This window comes from Berghia stephanieae, chromosome 2 (genome assembly GCF_034508935.2).
Source record: "Berghia stephanieae isolate SIO BIC M18660-M18661 chromosome 2, UCSD_Bste_1.3, whole genome shotgun sequence".
In the NCBI taxonomy this organism is placed as follows: domain Eukaryota; kingdom Metazoa; phylum Mollusca; class Gastropoda; order Nudibranchia; family Aeolidiidae; genus Berghia; species Berghia stephanieae.
The window spans coordinates 27,749,562-27,768,878 of NC_088361.1; the positions used below are offsets into that span (position 1 = coordinate 27,749,562).

Genomic DNA, 19,317 nt, shown 5'->3' on the forward strand with positions numbered 1-19,317 from the left:
TCCCTAGTTATTACCTCACATTTTCTCTGTTTCTCTTTCAATTTTTTTTTTTTTGGAATGACTGATTGACAACACGCTTATACTGACATTTTACGACGAACCCGACGCTGTCAATATATCCGCCCTCGACTGTATAAACTATAATGGTATGTAACAGATGATTTACAATGAAAAAATATATATCTCAAAAAAAAAAGGGGGGGTACCATACATTTGACTGTCTCCTTCCAAGATAAGGATCCCTGTTAGAACAAGGATAAAGACAGCAATCTCAACCCCCCCCCCCCCCCCCCCCCCCCCCCCCAAAAAAAAAAAAAAAGACAGCAACACAGAAAACAGATCTGGGTGATAGAAGAAGACAGAGCAAGGGACATCTCTGCCCACCACGAGAGAACAGATAACAAACGTAGACCCAAGCAGCAGTTATCCAAGTACACCCTTTCTGTAAGTGCAAGAGAGATGGGAGATGACATTGCCAATTATTAATGAAATGGAAACACGAAAATGTGTGATTTAAAATATATCATTGTTATGGATTTATTTTTTTAAACAAAGTTGCACAATTATGCAAATAATTAGACTGAAAAAGAACATGATCATATACATTTGTTGACAGTGCATTTAAACAAAAACATTGGTTGAATCATTTTAGAAATTTAATGGTATTTGCAATACTATATTATAAGGATAAGGTCATTTCCAAGTACTTAAAATGAAAAGCAGAGGGAATAATTAACAAAAGCAGATCCCAGGAAAATCCACCTCTTTGTCTGACCGATCTATTGGGGGAATCATCTCATCCATGTCAATTGAAATCAGACTGCCGCCTTAACTTATGGAATTCAGCCAGGAAATTGGCAAAAGGTGTTTTATACCAGAAGAAGGATAGAAAACAATGAGGAGGGAAAAATGTGATGAATTTAGAATCAATCATTATTCTACATATCTTTTTTCCCTTTCTTGTTTTCTATCCTGGTATAAAACACCTTAGTTTTTGCCAATTTCCTGGCTGAAGTCCATCAGGCGGCAATTTGATTTTAGAATGGCATGAATGACTCCCCCCCCCCCCCCCCCCCCTCAAGATACAAATTTTCACCCTCTACTTCTGATTTGGAGAAAGAAAAAAAGCACTGAACACGTAACTTTGCCAGAACCAGGTTTGTCACAATAATCAAAATATATCTTGTTTGTCCTATAATTAATTCATTTGACTACCTAAACCCCATTCCATTCAAACAATATTTATTTTAAGTAAATTCATAAACCAGTTGCGTGCATAACACTTTCACCATAAAATGAGTTATAATATTAACAATTATAATTACAGGATTAGATCAATCTTGGACAATATTTTGAGTTGATTGAAATATTTCCATTTCAACAATGAGATAAGTATAATTTGGGTTGTAGCTAGATATGTGCAAGAAGATAAGAAGAGAGAAATAAATATTAACATGTTTTCCATTTGTTAGCAAGTGCGACAAACTTGGGCCATTTGTGTTTGTTTTTATGGGGTTTTCAGTGCTTTTGAGAGGCAATAAAAAAGAGGATAACAAAATAGTAAAATATTCATATTAAGAAAACAAGGGTAAATCACCTAAGATCAGAAGCTGTAGATCTTAGAGTAAGAGTAGCAATACATCCTAAAATCCACTCGGATACCATCAAATAAAAGTCACGAATGATACTGCCATAGGATACGCACACAATGGAATATAAAGCAAAGAATAAAAATCTCTCCACAAAATAAATTTATCTGACTGTTTCTCGGTTTCCCTCTTAGCAATAGACTCAAGACAGAGGGGACCATAAAAAGCTGCATGGAAATGATATATGAAAGACGTGAAATAGGCTGACATGGCATTTTTTTGCAAAATGAAATCCCAAATTTTGCAAGCTAAAACCAGATAAATTTGCAAAAAAAATTGCAAATATTTGCGATTAATTTTCCTAAAAAATGATAATTAATTCATGAAAGAGCAAGGTATTTGTATGTTTTTAAGGGTTTCACAGCGCTTGCAACAAATGGAAAGTCATATCAGTGCCAATAAAAAGGAAGAAAATGAGATAGTAAAAAAGAAACTACTCTTGTTTAAATTCCTTTCACATTCTATAAGAGCTATCATATTAAACAAATGTCTTTTTTTTTAATTAATGTTTTCATTTTCATTACAATATCTCGAAAATTTGCATTAAAAAATGTTGACTTCCCAGCTGCACTGCAATTTTTTGCAACCGCAAGAGAGCCAAAAAAGTACCATGTCAGAATAGGGGGGGACAAAAGAAGTAATAAAGCTATGGATCCGTGAACAATATAATGACCATGAAAGGATAAACAGATGTAGGAGGTTAAAAGAGATCCTACAAGTACAAGTAACTCCCAACAACTGCTTATTGTTTGTCTTTAATGGTTTTACGGTGCTTGTGACACATTTAGATCATTTCAGCACCAGTAAAAATGAAATTCCAATGTTTACAAACCATTATATTATACATTTAAAACAAAAAATGCAACAGTATGTAATAGAGATGGTTTACAAGAAAAAAAATATAATCTCCAAAACAATAACTACACAGTTGACTGCTTGCCCCCCTGGTCTGGGGTAGGACAAAACCAAGTAATCCCATTCCGAGTCAAAGACAGAAAGCAACTCGGAAAACAGATAAAGGGGGATGGAAGACACAGCAAGTGACCTCCTGTCCACCCTTGTAGGTCCAAAGACCCCATCCCCAACTGTTTATTGGTTCATCTGTATCTGTGGTGACAAGTACAAATAAAGTAAAAAATAAACAACAAGGAAATGAATGACAAATCAGCTGAATGGTTAACAGTGGTCTACGGTAATAAATTATATATTTTTTAAATCAGTCAACAATCTGAAAACCGATACTGTATAATTATTTACAGAGAAACTGACCTCCTCAAAGACATTTGCTTTCAATGTTATCATGTTGCATATTTTCAAGATTTGACCATGAGCTGATCACAGCTGTAATGAGAAAGTGGTATACTGCCAATTTGGTAATTATTATAATCTGGGGTGATCACATGAAAGTGATGTCAAAGGAAAAATAATAATACAACATAAACACCTACAAAACACGCATGGGTGAGAGTAAAGCTTGTGTGTGCGATTAGAAAGGGATCTCCTTAATCGTCAAAATAAATGCGATGAAACATAGTAATCATCATATCATATTTGAGATTTAGTGAAATCTCACAAGCACTTAAAGAGTTTATACGATTGGAATTGCTTAAGTTTTGGAATAATGAGAGAAAGGCATCCTTTTTGTACTATGACTCTTACGATATATGTCGGTAATAATTCACACTTGAATTGTGTCTTTTCTTATTAAAAAGTCAAGCAGTGCTAAGCATGGTCAGTGACTGGATGGGTGACAGTGATCATTGAAAATTCTGGTCCCGATGTTGTAGGGTATTTTGCACACATTACTCCACTTGACTCAAGTGTGACTGAATCTCTGGCTACAGGCAGTGACAGATATTGTAAGAGAGGTAGTACAAAGAGATGCCTACATTGCGATTGGCATTACAATGTATGAGCCACCAAGCCACACATCATTATACATTATAAACATAGAAACCTCACAGAGATTCACTTGTTGACACATGGCAACTATTAACATAATCAAGATGTTCATGCTGCACCACACAAATATCATTTACAGTAAAAACTGTAATCAAATATACATGGCTATATATTAATTTCTAAGTAAATGTACATTATCTTGTATCCCGTTTTCTCCAAAAATTTTGTTTTAAAATCCGAATTTGGCCAACTTTCACCAATTATAAAATCTTATAACAGAAATATGTCTAAGTGGTGGGTCTGTAATTTGCAAATGCAAAGTATCTGTATAATGTATATATTAAAAATGAAATAATTGAAGTATATATATATGCTACTGAGCAAATGATTCAAATGTAGGTGCATTGTAATTTGGCATGAAGCAATTGAATTTTGCATGAGTAGCTTTTAATTGCCACGACAAGAATTATTATGCAAGATTCTATGAGCAATATAGGACAAATTACTATTATACTTGCTGTGGATATTCTTTAAAAAATGAGAGATTTCTATTTCTAAATTCTATCAAGAATTGCATGTATATATAATTATAAATAAATTACGGAATTGAAAATGCTGTGAAGTGATCAGAGAGGGTGAATGTAAGTTGACAAATACTAGTGGACAGTGATTCAAATTTGGAAACAAGCAACAACACTGCAAATAAGAACTTATAATGAAATTATTGTTTGAAGTCTTCCTTGGTTTAAAAAAAAAAAAACCCCAAAAAAAAACAAACAAAATTATTCAGAGATTTCTTAAGCTTTACCATTTCAAGAGATACATAACTATCAACATTTCATTTGAAAATATATTTTTCAGAGAAATATCAGTAAGATGGCTCTTGGTACCTGTCGTAATCATTTTAGACTAATAATTGCACGGTCAAAAATAACTGGACATTTTTAAATTGTGATTTTTTTTCTCTAATCAGTTATAAGAATTGTCCATATAAAATTAACTCATACTCTGTCAAAAATTTTACACATTTTTTTGAAAATAAAGTAAGGTCAATGAAATTAAATTCTGAAGTTGAGACAATTTAATACAGAGCATGCTGAATACTTGATGCTAACATTAATGTTAATAAATAAAAGTAAGGATTATCAACTTGTTTCTTAAATCGAAAGTCGTCAAACACAACTATGTTCCTATTTATCCGTTTCACTGTACTTGTACTTATTTGAATCATAGCATGGACATAATTTAGATACACACCTGAAGATTTGTGAAGGTGGTGTATACTATTAGAAAAAATAAATATATATCCTTAATATCAATATAACTGTCAAAGGCTTCAACTTCAAGACAGATTGAAAGTGGCAGAGGCCTTGATATGATAAAACACACTACTTCATGGCAAATATTCATTTAAACAATAAAACTTAAAAAGAAGAATGAGTGGATACCGATCCACAAAACCAATATTGTAAACATAAAGGAATATTCTATACAAAAAGAAAGAAAAATTAATGGAAGAAAAGGCAGTGGATGACTCAGTAACCATGTCAACAAGTTTTCTTCTCTTGATCAAACTTACTTGATCCACATCAGGGGTCTGATCTATTCATCAATCACTCTTCCTTTATGCAAATCATTAAATATTCACAAATCAGCAATTATGATCTTATGAAACATTTAAACAGGGTTACACAAAAATTCACAACAGAATATTTCAGGCTCAAAACCCGTTATCAGCAAACAGATAAACAAAAATAACAAAAAAACAGTTATGCCATGAATAGAATTTAAATCTTAAAGTCCTCTTCACGTTTCTTGCCGAATTCTAGTAATCATATTGCCATATTTATATCGTTTTTGTTGTGGGCTGTTCCTTGTTTGAAACTTTTATTTTTATTTTTGCTATATACATTTTACAGACCATAGCTTCTAATAGCTTAGAAATAAATTCACTTAATTTAAAAAAAAAAGATTATAGGTCATTCTTCTTAAATCAATAGTAATGCAAATCATGGATTAGATCCTTTTTCATTTATCAAGCACAATGGATGCTTCACATCATCTCCCAAGAACAAAATACCAGTAATGACACCATATCCAACAATAAGAAAAAGAACTTTTAAAAGCCTATCAGTTTTGCCATTGAACTCTTTGGGTAGGATTTCAAAAAAGATAATGTACAAAAATGTACCAGATGCAAATCCTTGTAAAATTCCATGCACCACTCCTGATTTTGTACTGTCCCACAAGTCCATGATGCCTATTCCGATAACTACACCAATAGGGGCTGATATTGAAAATAAAATAACAGACTTTATTGCAGAGGACACCGACATTTTGCTTTGCATCAAACTCATTCCTAAACTGAAACTCAGAATTGATTTATGAACCACAAGAGCTCCAAATATGCTCAAAATGTCGGATCTGTCCTCCTGAAGCCCAATAGTTAATCCTTCAAATATTGCATGCAGAGATAAGGCACATAGAAGAAACAGGGATCTAAAAACAGAATGGACGTGAATGTTTTGTTCCGTGGGTAATCTAACATCATCTTCAGGGACTCTAACTATCTGGGAGTTGGGTGAACCACTAGTTTCTATAACATTTGAGTTGGTTGACGGCACAGGAGTTACAGTTCCATTATTATTACACGTGTTTTCATCTGATCTATTGCGACTCGAGACTTGAGGTTGATCATTCAGTCCCCCATAATAATAGTCGCTATGAATTGATGCCATCCTGTCATCCTCTTGCCCCTCATCTGAAGAATGCATTTGTTTAGCCAGTAATGGTTGACGAACATCATTGTTTGAATCATTCAATTCTGGAACTTGACAAGGAGGAGAATTCTCTTTCATACTCAATGCTATTTGTTCTATTATGAGAATGAAAAAGAGTCCAATAATCGTTATAAATTCTGCCAAAGGAAAACCAGTATAAATGTTTTGTGAAAACATAACTCTGAGAAGATTGTGCCTGACACTTGGGAGCAACTCCAGAAAGCAGGTAGCAAGGAAAACACCAGCAGCAAAACAGTTCAAAAAACTCAAAATTCGCCAATAATTAGCAAACTTTTTTTTCCTACTCTGTTCTTCAATCAGAGATCTTGGTTGACTAGACGAAGCTTTTTCAATAAATCTAATAAAGAAAACAGGTAGTATACCAAAAATGAATGTCATGATAAGGAGGCTGAATAAAATCAGAATCTTCAAGACATCCATTGAGACAGCCATCTTGAAAAAAAATTATCTCTTAGGCTTCCTTTCCTTTCAACACACTTAATCACTGGAATTAAAGCAGCGCCTCTGAAAATAAAAGAAAAATTTAAATAAAGGTTAATTCTGTTGGTCTTTTTCAAGTCAACAGTTAAAAGCTAAAAAAATTAAAATAAAATAACTAAAGACTTATGACAAATGGATGTAAAACACCTTGCTGTTTAGTCCACTGAGTAAGACTTTATCGTCATTTACTGCAAAGCAATTTTTTTTCCTCAAATCCAGCTTTCAAACAATAAACTGTCATGGATAAACTGTTTACAAAACTTAAGACTGCAGTTTGAGAGTCTTGTATAGTCACACAGAGTCTCCTAACAATAACATTGAAAATGAGAATGAGTTGAAAATGCAATATTGAAAATGATGAAATAAAAAGACCTTCATCTTATCTAAATCTCATTTGAAAAACTGCTCTAACATTTTTACCTTAAATATCATATGGTCCACTTGCAAAGGTTAAACATTATGACTATAACTGTCATTTGCAAGAGGAGAGAGTAGTATTAGTAGCAAAACCCAGCATTTAAATATCGCTTAAATCTTAAAAAATTAAGATATTTTGAGGACTATGACTACGATGAAGAGAAAAGTGCAAAAACAATTGATTAAAAGAGAGAAAATTGGAGTGGCAAGAATTATAAAAAGGCTATCTTAGCTACCATGCAATCACCAAATACATAATAATAATAATAATACTAATAATAAATAATATATATAATAATAATAATAATAATAATAATAATAATAATATTAATAATAATAATAATAATAATAATAATAATAATAATAATAATAATAATAATAATAATAATAATAATAATAATAATAAATAATAATAATAATAATAATAATAATAATAATAATAATAATAATAATAATAATAATAATAATAATAAATAGTAATAATATAATAATAATAGTAATAATAATAATAATAATAACAATAATAATAATAATAATACTAATAATAATAATAATATATAATAATAATAATAATAATAATAATAATAATAATAATAATAAATAAATAAATAATAATATAATATAATATCATAAAACAAAACCAAAAAAAAACAAAGAAAAAAAAGAAAAGAAAAAATAAAGACAGAGATCTGAGCCATTAGTGGATGGAAAACTTCTGCTATGCTTCACGAACTGGGCACAAATGTCAGCACTCTACTATTTAGATTACTAATAACTATAAATTTCCAATCCTTCCTGAAAAGTGAAATCTATGAAAAATCATAATTCTGTCATTATCTTTTTTATGAAGGAGCTTCTGAGAAAAACTGGTTTGAAGTAAATAATATTTTTTTCTTCACATTGCAGTTTAATCTTAATAAACAAGCTTTTACATGATAATAAAACTGAAGTGATGGTTTGTGGCAATGTCAGAAATAAAGAGAAAATAGCAAACAAAACTTCAGTAAGATAAATGGAAATGGCCACACAATAATTCCAACGGAGTAAGTAAAAAACCTGGGTGCTATCCTTGATAGTGAAATTTCAATGAAATCATACATAAACATTATGTTGTAAAACTCTCTCAATTTCTATTTAAAGAAAATTTCAACTGTTCGAAATTATTTCACAACAGATATTACTAAAACTTTAGTGACAACATTGATCCTTTCAAGAATGGAATTGCAATTCACTTCTGGCATCTGACAAGATTTTTTAAACGTACAGGCTATCAGAGCTGCCTACGTCGAATTTAAAAAATTCATAATTCCCAAGGGATAAAAGAGAGTCCCTCTAAGTAGCTTTAGAGATTAACAATTTAACTTCAGCATGATCCAAAGATGCTTCAAAGTCCTGAATATATGTTCTAAGGAACTAAACTTTCCCTTTCAACAAGATTTATTGAGTCAAAGAGGTAAACACAGTTTTGAAGCTGGAGCGAAAAATTCGAATTTTTCATTTACAAGGTAGGCTTGGGCTATCCAAACAAAACACTGCTGCTAGGTCGGTGAAAATGACAAAACAAAATAGAAAGAATAAAATATAAAATCGTGCTTTTGGGGTTTAAATGTCTGTCAGGTGAAGCTCCATCTTACCTAGGCCATTTTGTTCAGGGCTGGCCACCACAAAACTACAAAATACGCAATTCAGACTAAAGTTTAAAGCTTTATATAAATTCTACTTTTTATCATCATCATTATTATTATTATTATTATTATTATTATTATTATTATTATTATTATTACTATTTTTATTATTATCATTATTATTACTATTTTTATTATTATCATTATTATCATTATTATTATTATTTAGTATTAAAAAATACAATCATGCACTCCAGCATAATTTCCTTGAACTGCTCGGGACATGCAAAAAAGTTCCAGGAAACCATGCCTTGCCATAATGACTTGATGGGAAGGAGGGGGAGGGTAGTGTGGCTCAGTGGTATGGTCCTTGCTTCGTACCAGAAAGATACCTAATTCGAATGTCCGCTGTGTTATGATGCCTTCAGCGAGCCACATCTTCCTAGCTCAATTTGTGACACCTGGGTTATTCCAGTGTTCTGGAATGGACCCAAAAACAAATTTCCGAGTGAGGCTATGTAAAGGATATATTTACGATTTACTTTATCAATATGTTGAGGGAGAAAACTTAATACATGACATGTTACATACTGACCAACTTTTCAAAGACCTAAAATGGGTCACCCTTATGCACAATCTGTCATGACCAAAAACACCATTATGGTTTGGACTGTAATAAAACAATCTAGATTTAGAACTTTTCAGTACTTTATTTTAATTTGCTCATTGGTAGTCAAAAAATCATAATCTTGGGGTATGCAAGGGTCTTTTCCATACATATAAACGGTCCACTATTTTTTCTTAAAATTTTTCTCAGATTGCCAAATCGGGAAGTCTCAATTTTATCAGGACAGTTGGCTGCTATGATGTTCCAAAGAGTTGGTGTGTGTGTTGGGGGGGGGGGGGAGGGAGGGGAATGCAACATCACGGCATCGCATTTACCATCACAGTCAACCATTATAACAAATCATGGTGCATGGCATTGAAATTAGAACAAATGGCAAAGTGATGAATAAGATGAGAAGTGTCAGTTACACATAACGGGCAATAGAGTGTGTGAGAGGCTGTCTGTCCCAGTGTGTATCATACTATCTAGCATTTGTTTTGCCCAAAAGCTGCCATTAGTTTTTGAACTTTCAACTCACTTGGACGACATTGGAATGTGGCATGATAAAAAATTAGATCTAATCAAAATAGGTTGGATCAAATAATCTATTATATAAGACAAAAATAACATTAAGATAATAAGATTTTCGTAATCAGCGACCCAAAATTAGTCACAATCATGCAAGGAAGGTTATCAAGCATTGGATTTCAAAGTTCATTCATTTATTTAAGTGTCCTTATGTCTGTGTGGTATGTGTGTGTGTGTGATGGTGGCGTATGTGAGTGATGGTGGTGTGTGTGAGTGTGTTGTTTGATTTTTGTTTCAACCCATCTCACATTTTGGCACAGCTAACGGCGACCACTGTATTATTTTATCATCATCATTAAAAAAAAATATCAAATATCAATCTGAAGATTACAGTATAAGTGCTATTTCTCCTTTCTACTGGATTATATTTACTGGTGGAATCTGTAATATGTCGAGGATGTGTAAGATGTGTGGGTGAATAGGTGGGTATGAGAGAGAGAGAGAGAGAGAGAGAGAGAGAAAGAGAGAGAGAGAGAGAGAGAGAGAGAGAGAGAGAGAGAGAGAGAGAGAGAGAGAGAGAGAGAGAGAGAGAGAGAGAGAGAGAGAGAGAGAGAGAGAGAGAGAGAGAGAGAGAGAGGGAGAGAGAGAGAAAAATTCAACTAGATTTAAGATTGATGTGTTGATTACAATTTGTATGAGTTGAAAATGTTAAAAATTATTTTCGTCTTTGTATATGATTAATCACGTAATTTTCTTGTCACCAATGTGACAAATGAAACTTAATTCTATATATCAGGGGCAGTTTTCATGAATGCAGACTAGCGCTTAGTCTCTGACTATCTCTCACTTTAGTCAATTACTTGAAAAAGTCGGATTTCAAATGAGCTGACTAAGCAAGTCCGGGACTGAAATCACGGCACCTTCGGACTAAGTTAGGCCAAGTTTTAGTCATTTGGTGAGGCAAGACTTCATGCTTTAGTCTGAGTCGAGTTACTAGGAGACGTCATAGCGTCAACAAGATAGCAGCTATTTTTAGATTTGTGCGCTGTGATTCGGAAAGAAAATATGTCGGTTACGAATGACTAAACACATAGCATCAACATCATATATATGTATGTACCAATGCTCTTAAAAGGCGAAAGTCAAAAAGTCTGAAAAATCAGCCTCATGATTCCCACCTTGGTTACGACGGGTTGGAATTTATGATTATCAAAAAAGAAAAAAAGGTTTTCACAATAGTGGAAATGCCAGAAAAACAAAACATACATCCAGCAGTGGCCAAATAAGTTGCTAGAGAAAGCCGAGATGGCTACCAAGGACAGTAATTGTAATTTGTCGAAAAGGAAGAAAATTTATCCATTCATCAGTCAAATTCAAACCAAATCCAAAATGACAAATTAAATCATACTATTGAGGCGATACAGAATAAAACAACCAGACAACCACCTATTCCGAGCATAAAATATTTAAAATCTAAGGAATATTTTATAGGTTGCAAATATCCTTTTAACCATAATTAATAACACCAACAATCTTACTAAATTACTACATAAAGAAAAAAAAGAGAAAGGTCTTCAGAGCCACTGAGTCAATGGTTGCCGGAGTTTATCCTGGTTTCTATAGCGTGAAATGGACAATAGTAATTGCTTGCTTTCCTTTCGATAGGATGCTAGTCTATCACAAAGTACTTTTCACCAAATCCAAAAGACTCAGCTACCCAAAGACTTGATTGCACCAGGATCAATCTTGGACCCTTTGACTTTGAGTGTGAAGCACTACCAACTTAGCTATCAGGAACTCCCTATATAAAGAGATGATGATAAAATCTGGGCTCAAAGGTCGTAACAGTGTTATGCTAGAACTTCGTAGTTGTTGCAACCACATGATTATATAAAACTCATGGTTAGACTCATGACTTTTAATTTTAAATAGATTGCAAAATAGAAAATGAAAAGATAAAATTAAAAATCAGCCACTCATTGTTATTTTCCAGAAAAAGAGAGAGAGAGAGAGAGAGAGAGAGAGAGAGAGAGAGAGAGAGAGAGAGAGAGAGAGAGAGAGAGAGAGAGAGAGAGAAGATACTCCACCAGAATGTTATTTGGATTTACAGCTCTCTCTCTCTCTCTCTCTCTCTCTCTCTCTCTCTCTCTCTCTCTCTCTCTCTCTCTCTCTCTCTCTTAAGAAGTGTTTTACATAAGAATTCTACATTTATAAATAAATATATAAAATAAAATAAATAAATAAAAGTCCATAAATCATCATCTGCTCCCATTCTTTTCTCCAATCCTGTCGACCATCTTCTTATCCAAGACAACTGCTGTCTGCGTCACTTTTGACACTTGGTGGCAGACTGTGTAGACATCTTAAAACTCGGAGAGTCTACAGAATTCATGTAATTGAACACTGGTGTCAAAATTTGACATTAGACATGATGGCATCTATTTTTCCAACTAATACCCATTCATGAAATATTAAACAAACTCGCAGATTATGCTAAACTAAAAAGTTTAAAAAACAAAAAAAAACAACAACAAAATTTTAAAATTTAAAAAAGGATTTTTTTCCCCCGACATACACGAACATCCGATATAACGGCAAAAATGTCAAAGATGCTGGAAAAGGCGGAATTCTGTCAAAAAGCAGACAATTAAGAGCACTGATCTACACACATATACAACATTCACAAACTGACAGGACAGTCTGATGAACCAGATCCGAAGCTGTGGATCAAATTAACTGAACATCTTAACAGAAATTCTCTCACTCTCATTGACAAACCGTCAGTTCAATGGTGACACACATCCACTGTGTCTCATTATACTTCCCAGCCGTGGATGAATTAACTGTATGTCTAAATGGGCTTTAAGAGTAAAGGGATTCTGTTTCTTCTTATTTCCCAGTGGTGTCTTTATTTTTTAATGCAAAAATCATGGGAAAATCGAGGACGGGCCAAAAATTAAGGCAAATCACAACAAACACAGATGCTAGCACCATAAACACACACTTGCTGTGTAGATAGATACACACAACACGACATGTACTTAACTGTCAATGTCATAGTAAAAATCATTGGTCTAAATTACTGGGCACATTAAAAAAAGCTTTAATAATTAACATTTTAAAAAAATTACTGGCTGAGTGAAATTATATCAAGGAAATAGTGTTCGTGGTAAAAGTAAAAATTAGTTCGAGAAAGGAATGGAATTAGGATAAATAATAATAAGTAAAAATTCAGGACAATCAAATGCATTCAAGGAAACCGTGTGTTCGAGAAAACGGCACTCGAGTGTATAAATATTTGAAGTTTAAAAATTTACTTTGTAATAATCTCTTCTGTACTTAAAAGCAAAAGTATAAAACAAGATAACATTGAAGTTGAAGTAAAGATCTTAATTTTCATGAAATGACCATGATAAATGTATGAGGCCCAGCTCACATGTTTCATTGATTATCTGCAACATAGCTTGTTAAAATAGCCTACCATTACCAAGATATCACCGTACGGTGAATATAGCCTACCACAATATTGTCACTGTATGACTGTATGGTGAAAATAGTCTACTAAGCTATTTTCATCCTACGGTGAAAATAGCAGCTTCCTTAAAATAATTAGACAGTGTATAACTCATTGTTGTCACAACAGTAAACTTACAAAAGTCAATGCAATCAGTACAAAATTTTCTGAGTGATACCTAGTACGACCTAGCAGGAAACAACACTAGATATAGTTATAGCTCTAACTCTAACACTAACAGTAACAGTAGAGCGACACCACGCCTGCCATATTATGCAAATCCTCAAATCAGTTTGAACATTGAAAGATAAAAGATAATGAAAACCGACGTAATGTAATTTTTTTTTAAAACAACAAACCTTAAATATATCTGTTAAATCGCAAAAGCTATCTTACTTTAAATATTATATATCGTTGTCACTATCACTATCATCACTATTATAATACAAATATTGAACAATGTCTAACTTTCACAAACTTAAATTTAAATTCCAAATCCTCGTGCTCAATTCACTCGTCGTATTCCTATAAATATAAAATGAATATAATTTCCCATACCACAGATTTATGTCAGCTGACCAACGTCTACACATCGCATCGACAAACAGTGTGATTCAAATTTGGCACGCTAAAGCAAAGCCACGCTATGTCTCTTATCATGGCCACGACATTGACTATTGACTGATGACGAGAGAAGGCTGTGATATGTTGACCAGTAACATGACTATTACGCACTATGCGTCAAGGAGTGCGATCAGCCTGTAACGATAAAGTACTAACATAATGATATAATACGTATCTTATCAAACAAGTTGAATGCGCCGCCCAATTTGTTATCTTTTCCACCCAATTCATTTAGTCTAGTTTAGATAGAAGATAGTCACAACTCAACCCAATACTTTGCCCCACACTTTTTCCCTTAAAATCGAATTTTCTTAAAAGATTGTGTAACAACCTACCTAATTATATTTCTGGTCAATTGCAGCGATAAGACTTCTATAATCATTCCTTTTGCAGACGTTTAACAACGTGACAAGCTTGAATATTACACAGAACATTCACGATTCTTGGGCAGGCCTTCTTGATCAGCAGTTCCCACCATCTTGACTTCGAAAATAAACTCCCGTGTCACATGACCGACAAGGATGTGTTATCGGCATCACTCGACGTGAACTGTGAACTGAGTACCTAGTTAGTAGTTAGTACACATGATACACAAAGGCATCACTGCATATAATAGATACATTTAATTACGTGCACATAGCCATTTTCTTGATCACTGCATACACGCAATTATTCGAATGACAAAATGCTTACGTGATCGCGACCCGTTTGCGTCGAGGGTTGACTTTGGCTTGCGAGAAAAACGCGATCTTGCGATATATATATATATATATATATATAATATATATATATATATATATATATATATATATATATATATATATATATATATATATAGTAAATAGTAATAGTAAATAATGAATTTATATAGCGCCTAAACATCCACGTTAATCGTGCTCTGCGGCGCTTTACATAATAAAAATAAAAATGGTTAAAAACAACAAAATTAAAAATCACGACACTACATGATACATAATAAGCATGCATACAAAAACAAAATCTAAGCAACATCTATTTCATGAAAAATAAGCCTCACGGAACAACTCCGTCTTCAGACATTTCCTGAAAGATGATAAATTTTCACAGGACTTTGTCCGAGGAGTGCGTTCCATAGGCGTGGAGCTATGAATGAATGAAAAGGCTTTTTCACCGAAAGTGGATTTTGAGGTGGTAACTTTTAGAAGTTGGGACTGAGATGATCTTAAATTTCGAGTGGGTTCATACTTTTTAATCGGTTCCTGCAAATATTCAGGTGCCAATCCATCCAGACATCTCTCTCTCTCTCTCTCTCTCTCTCTCTCTCTCTCTCTCTCTCTCTCTCTCTCTCTCTCTCTCTCTCTCTCTCTCACCGAATTCAGGATGAAAATGTTTTTGATTGTTTTTAAGGGTTTTACTGCGCTTGCAACTTGCAACACATTTAGGTCATATCAGCGCCATTAAAAAGGAATAAAATGTGATAGTATAAAAGTATAAAAGAATTTCCATTAAAGCACTCTAGAAAGAGTAAGACAAAGGGGAAATTGTACCAATAGGGAATGGGTTCCAAGAGCATACCATCAATGTACTTACAGTTTGAGAACACCTAAAAGTCTCATCCAGGTACGAGTACAGGATCCCACTAAGAGGAATACACTCAAATGATTGAACTATAAATTCAAAACAACAAATATTATAATACATAACGGATTTACAAGGGGAAAAAATATTTTCCAAAAACAATAACTATACATTTGAATGTTTCCATGCCAGCCAAGGACTCCGGCCAAGGCCAGGACAAAACCAAATAATCTCATTCCAAGACAAAGAGAGAAGGCAAATTGGAAAACAGCTATAGAGGGATAGAAGACACAATAAGTGCCTCCCTGCCCACTACGGGAGGTTGTTTTGTTTTTGTTTTTAAGGGTTTTACGGCGCTAGCAACACATTTAGGTTATATCAGCGCCAGTAAAAAGGAAGAAAATGGGATAGTAGAAAGTTCTAGAATGACAATTAAAGCACCCAAGAAAAAGTAAGACATAGGGGAACTAGGAACAAATAGGGATCAGATGTAGATTCCAAGAGCATACCACCAATGTGCTTAGTTTGAGATCACCTATAAGTCTCATCCGGACACAAGTACAAAATCCAACAAAGAGGAATACACTCAAATGCTTACATTATACATTAAAAATAACAAATATAATAATGCATAACAGAGAGATGATTTACAAGGAAAAAAATATCATCTTTCAAAACAATAACTATGCATTTGACTTTTTCCCTCCCAGCCAGGACTCCGACGAGGGCCAGGAAAAAAAACAAGTAATCTCAGTCCAAGACAGAAAGCATGTTGGATAACAGATATAAGGGGATAGAAGACACAGTTTGTACCCCGTCCGCTATGGGAGGTCAGGATACCCACCCAGGGGAAATTTGTCTCTAGGATCTATTCCAAGGGAAGACTGGAATAACACAGGCGTCAGCCGCAGTGCAGCGCCGAAAATCGAGCGAGGGCGAGGTGACTTGCTCAAGGCCACACAACGCAGCGTCGGGTGATCGAACTCGGTAAATTTTGGGTACGAAGCAGAGACCGTACCGCTGAGCCCTTTATCATGTTATGATAGATTACGATAAATTTAATAGCAATTAAATGTGGGGTGATTAAAATGGGAATAAAAAGTTTCAATGATCATTGTAATTTATTTTTTAGGCTACAACAACATAAATGCATGATAGTACATAGCATAATACGTTTGTCGTTCCTTATGTTTTTAAGGGTTTATCGGCGCTTGCAACACATTAAGGTTATATCAGAGCCAGTAAAATGGGGAAAAAATTGGATAGTAGAAAGTTATAGGATAATTAAAATTAAAGCACCCAAGAAAATGTAAGAATTGGTTCAAATAGGGAACAGATGTAGATTCCGAGAGCACATCATTAAAGAAGAGCGACTTAGTTTGAGATCACCTAAAAGTCTCATCCAGACACAAGCACAAGTCCCCACTAAGAGGAGTACACTCGAATATATACAAATCATATATATATATAATATGCAAACTGCATAACAGAGAGATGATTTACAAAACAAAAAATATCATCTCCCAAAACTCTAATTATATATTCGACTGTTTCCCTCCCAGCTAGGGTTTTCGGCCAGGGCCAGGACAAAACCAAACAATCTCATCCTAAGACAAAGACAGAAAGCATGGTGGAAAACAGATATAGGGGGAAAGAAGACTGCCCACTAGGTGTCCTCGAACTAATTCAAATGTCCCGAAATGTTTCCTTAGTATTCCTTGTTATCATTCCGTTCCTTCCTCGAACTAATTTTTACCTCGAACACGGTTTCCTCGAACTAATTTCATCCAGCCAACGTAAAAAAAAAAATATTAATAAAATAATGAACGTTGTTTTTTTTTTTTTTGAATTGGGCCCCTTAATTTCGAACACTGATAACTTACTGTGATATTGACAGTTACTTATGTGTGTATCGTGTGTATTTAACACACACGCAGACACTCCATTGCCGTTTCACGTAAAAGGCACCTCTTTGCTTTTTCTTATCACTTCGCCATGATGTTGGCTACGGCGGTAAATGGATGCTATAATACGGTAATAGCCCCCCCCCCCCCCCCCCCCCCCCCCCAACGCAGACACACGCCCTTGTAACACATCAATAAAGTAAATGATAATAAAGTCCCTTTATTCATCTGCATGCGGACATTTATCTTAGGGTACTCAAAAGGTAGACTGGAATAACCCAAGTGTCAGCCGCAGCACAGAGCCGCATATTGAACTATGGAGAGGTGGCTTGTTGACAGCCACATAGCACGGTGGATGTTTAAACGAGGTATCTTTCAGGTACGAAGCAAAGACCATGCCGCTGAACGGTTGAAATAGGGAACAGACGTAGATTCCAAGAGTACCCTATCATTGTGCTGAGTTTAACCCTCTCCTTACCACCTGCAGCAAAATCGTCACATTTGTTACCACCCAATATACATTTTTTCTTATTCAGATTTATTCTGTACATCACAAACTTTGAAGAATGACAAAGTGGAATTAGTTTTTAAAAGGGGACAGATGTAGATTCCAGGAGCACACTATCAGTGTACCGAGTTTGAGATTACGTAAATGTCTCACCCAGACACAAGCACAGGTCCCCACCAAGAGGAACACAATTTTAAAAAATATAATAAAATAACAGTACTTTACAGAGAGATGAGTTAGTAGAAAAAAAAATCTCCCAAAACTATAACTATACATTCGACTGTTTCCCTCCCAGCCAAGGACTCCGACCAGGGCCAGGACAAAAGTAATCTCATTCCAAGACAAATACAGAAAGCAATTGCCCACTATGGGAGGGCGGGAAGAATAGATGTTAGTTTTTAACCATTTTACGGCGCTTGTAATAATGAACAGAAAAAGATTCCAAGAGTTTCTGTGGGTTTAAGACCACCTATAGTCCGACCCAGACATAATATTTGTTTTTGAGGGTTTTACGGCGCTTGCAACACATTAAATTAAGGTCATATCAGCGCCAGTAAAAAGGAAGAAAATAGGATAGTAAAACGTTCTAGAATTACAATTAAAGCACCCAAGAAATGGTAAGACAAAGGGGAATTGGTTGTTTTGTTTTGTTTTTGTTTCTAGGGTTTTACGGCGCTTGCAACACATTTAGGTTATAGCTGCGCCTGTAAAATGGAAGAAAATTGGAAAGTAAAAAGCTCTAGAATTACAATTAAAGCACCTAAGGAAAAGTAAGACATAGGGGAACTGGGAACAAATAGGAAACAGATGTAGATTCCAAGAGCAGAGTATCAAAGTACTTAGTTTGATATCACCTAAAAGTCTCACCCAGACACCAGCACAAGATCCCACTCAGTGGAATACACTCACATGTTTACAAATCATATGTTGAATATAAGAAAACAATAAATAACAGAGAGATGATTTACAAGGAAAAAATATCATCTCCCAAAACTATAACTATACATTCGACTGTTTCCCTCATAGCCAAGGACTCCGCCCAGGGTCAGGACAAAACCAAGTAATCTCATTCCAAGACAAAGACAGAAAGAAGTTGAAAAACAGATACAGGGGGATAGAAGACAAGCAAGTACCTCCCTGCCCACTATGTGAGGTCTGGAACCCCACCCAGGATGTAAGGTCTAGCGATAATACTGGTGTG

At 34.3% G+C, this 19,317-nt stretch overlaps 1 protein-coding gene across 6 annotated transcripts; it reads right to left on the reverse strand.

The window, feature by feature from the left end:
* Positions 1–507: 507 nt before the first annotated feature.
* On the reverse strand, positions 508–14,699 carry LOC144964617 (zinc transporter ZIP3-like). Of its 6 annotated transcripts, none has more exons than XM_078899094.1 (2): positions 14,483–14,699; positions 508–6,856 (listed from the first exon to the last, which is right to left on the reverse strand). In XM_078899094.1, the coding sequence occupies exon 2, from the start codon at positions 6,782–6,784 to the stop codon at positions 5,561–5,563; it is 1,224 nt and encodes a 407-aa protein (XP_078755220.1). In that variant the 5' UTR covers positions 6,785–6,856; positions 14,483–14,699; the 3' UTR covers positions 508–5,560. The 6 variants fall into 6 exon arrangements, with proteins under 6 accessions (XP_078755220.1, XP_078755221.1, XP_078755224.1 ...); XM_078899095.1 differs by lacking the exon at positions 14,483–14,699 and adding an exon at positions 14,082–14,316; XM_078899098.1 differs by lacking the exon at positions 14,483–14,699 and adding an exon at positions 13,992–14,059.
* Between the last annotated feature and the right edge of the window lie 4,618 nt (positions 14,700–19,317).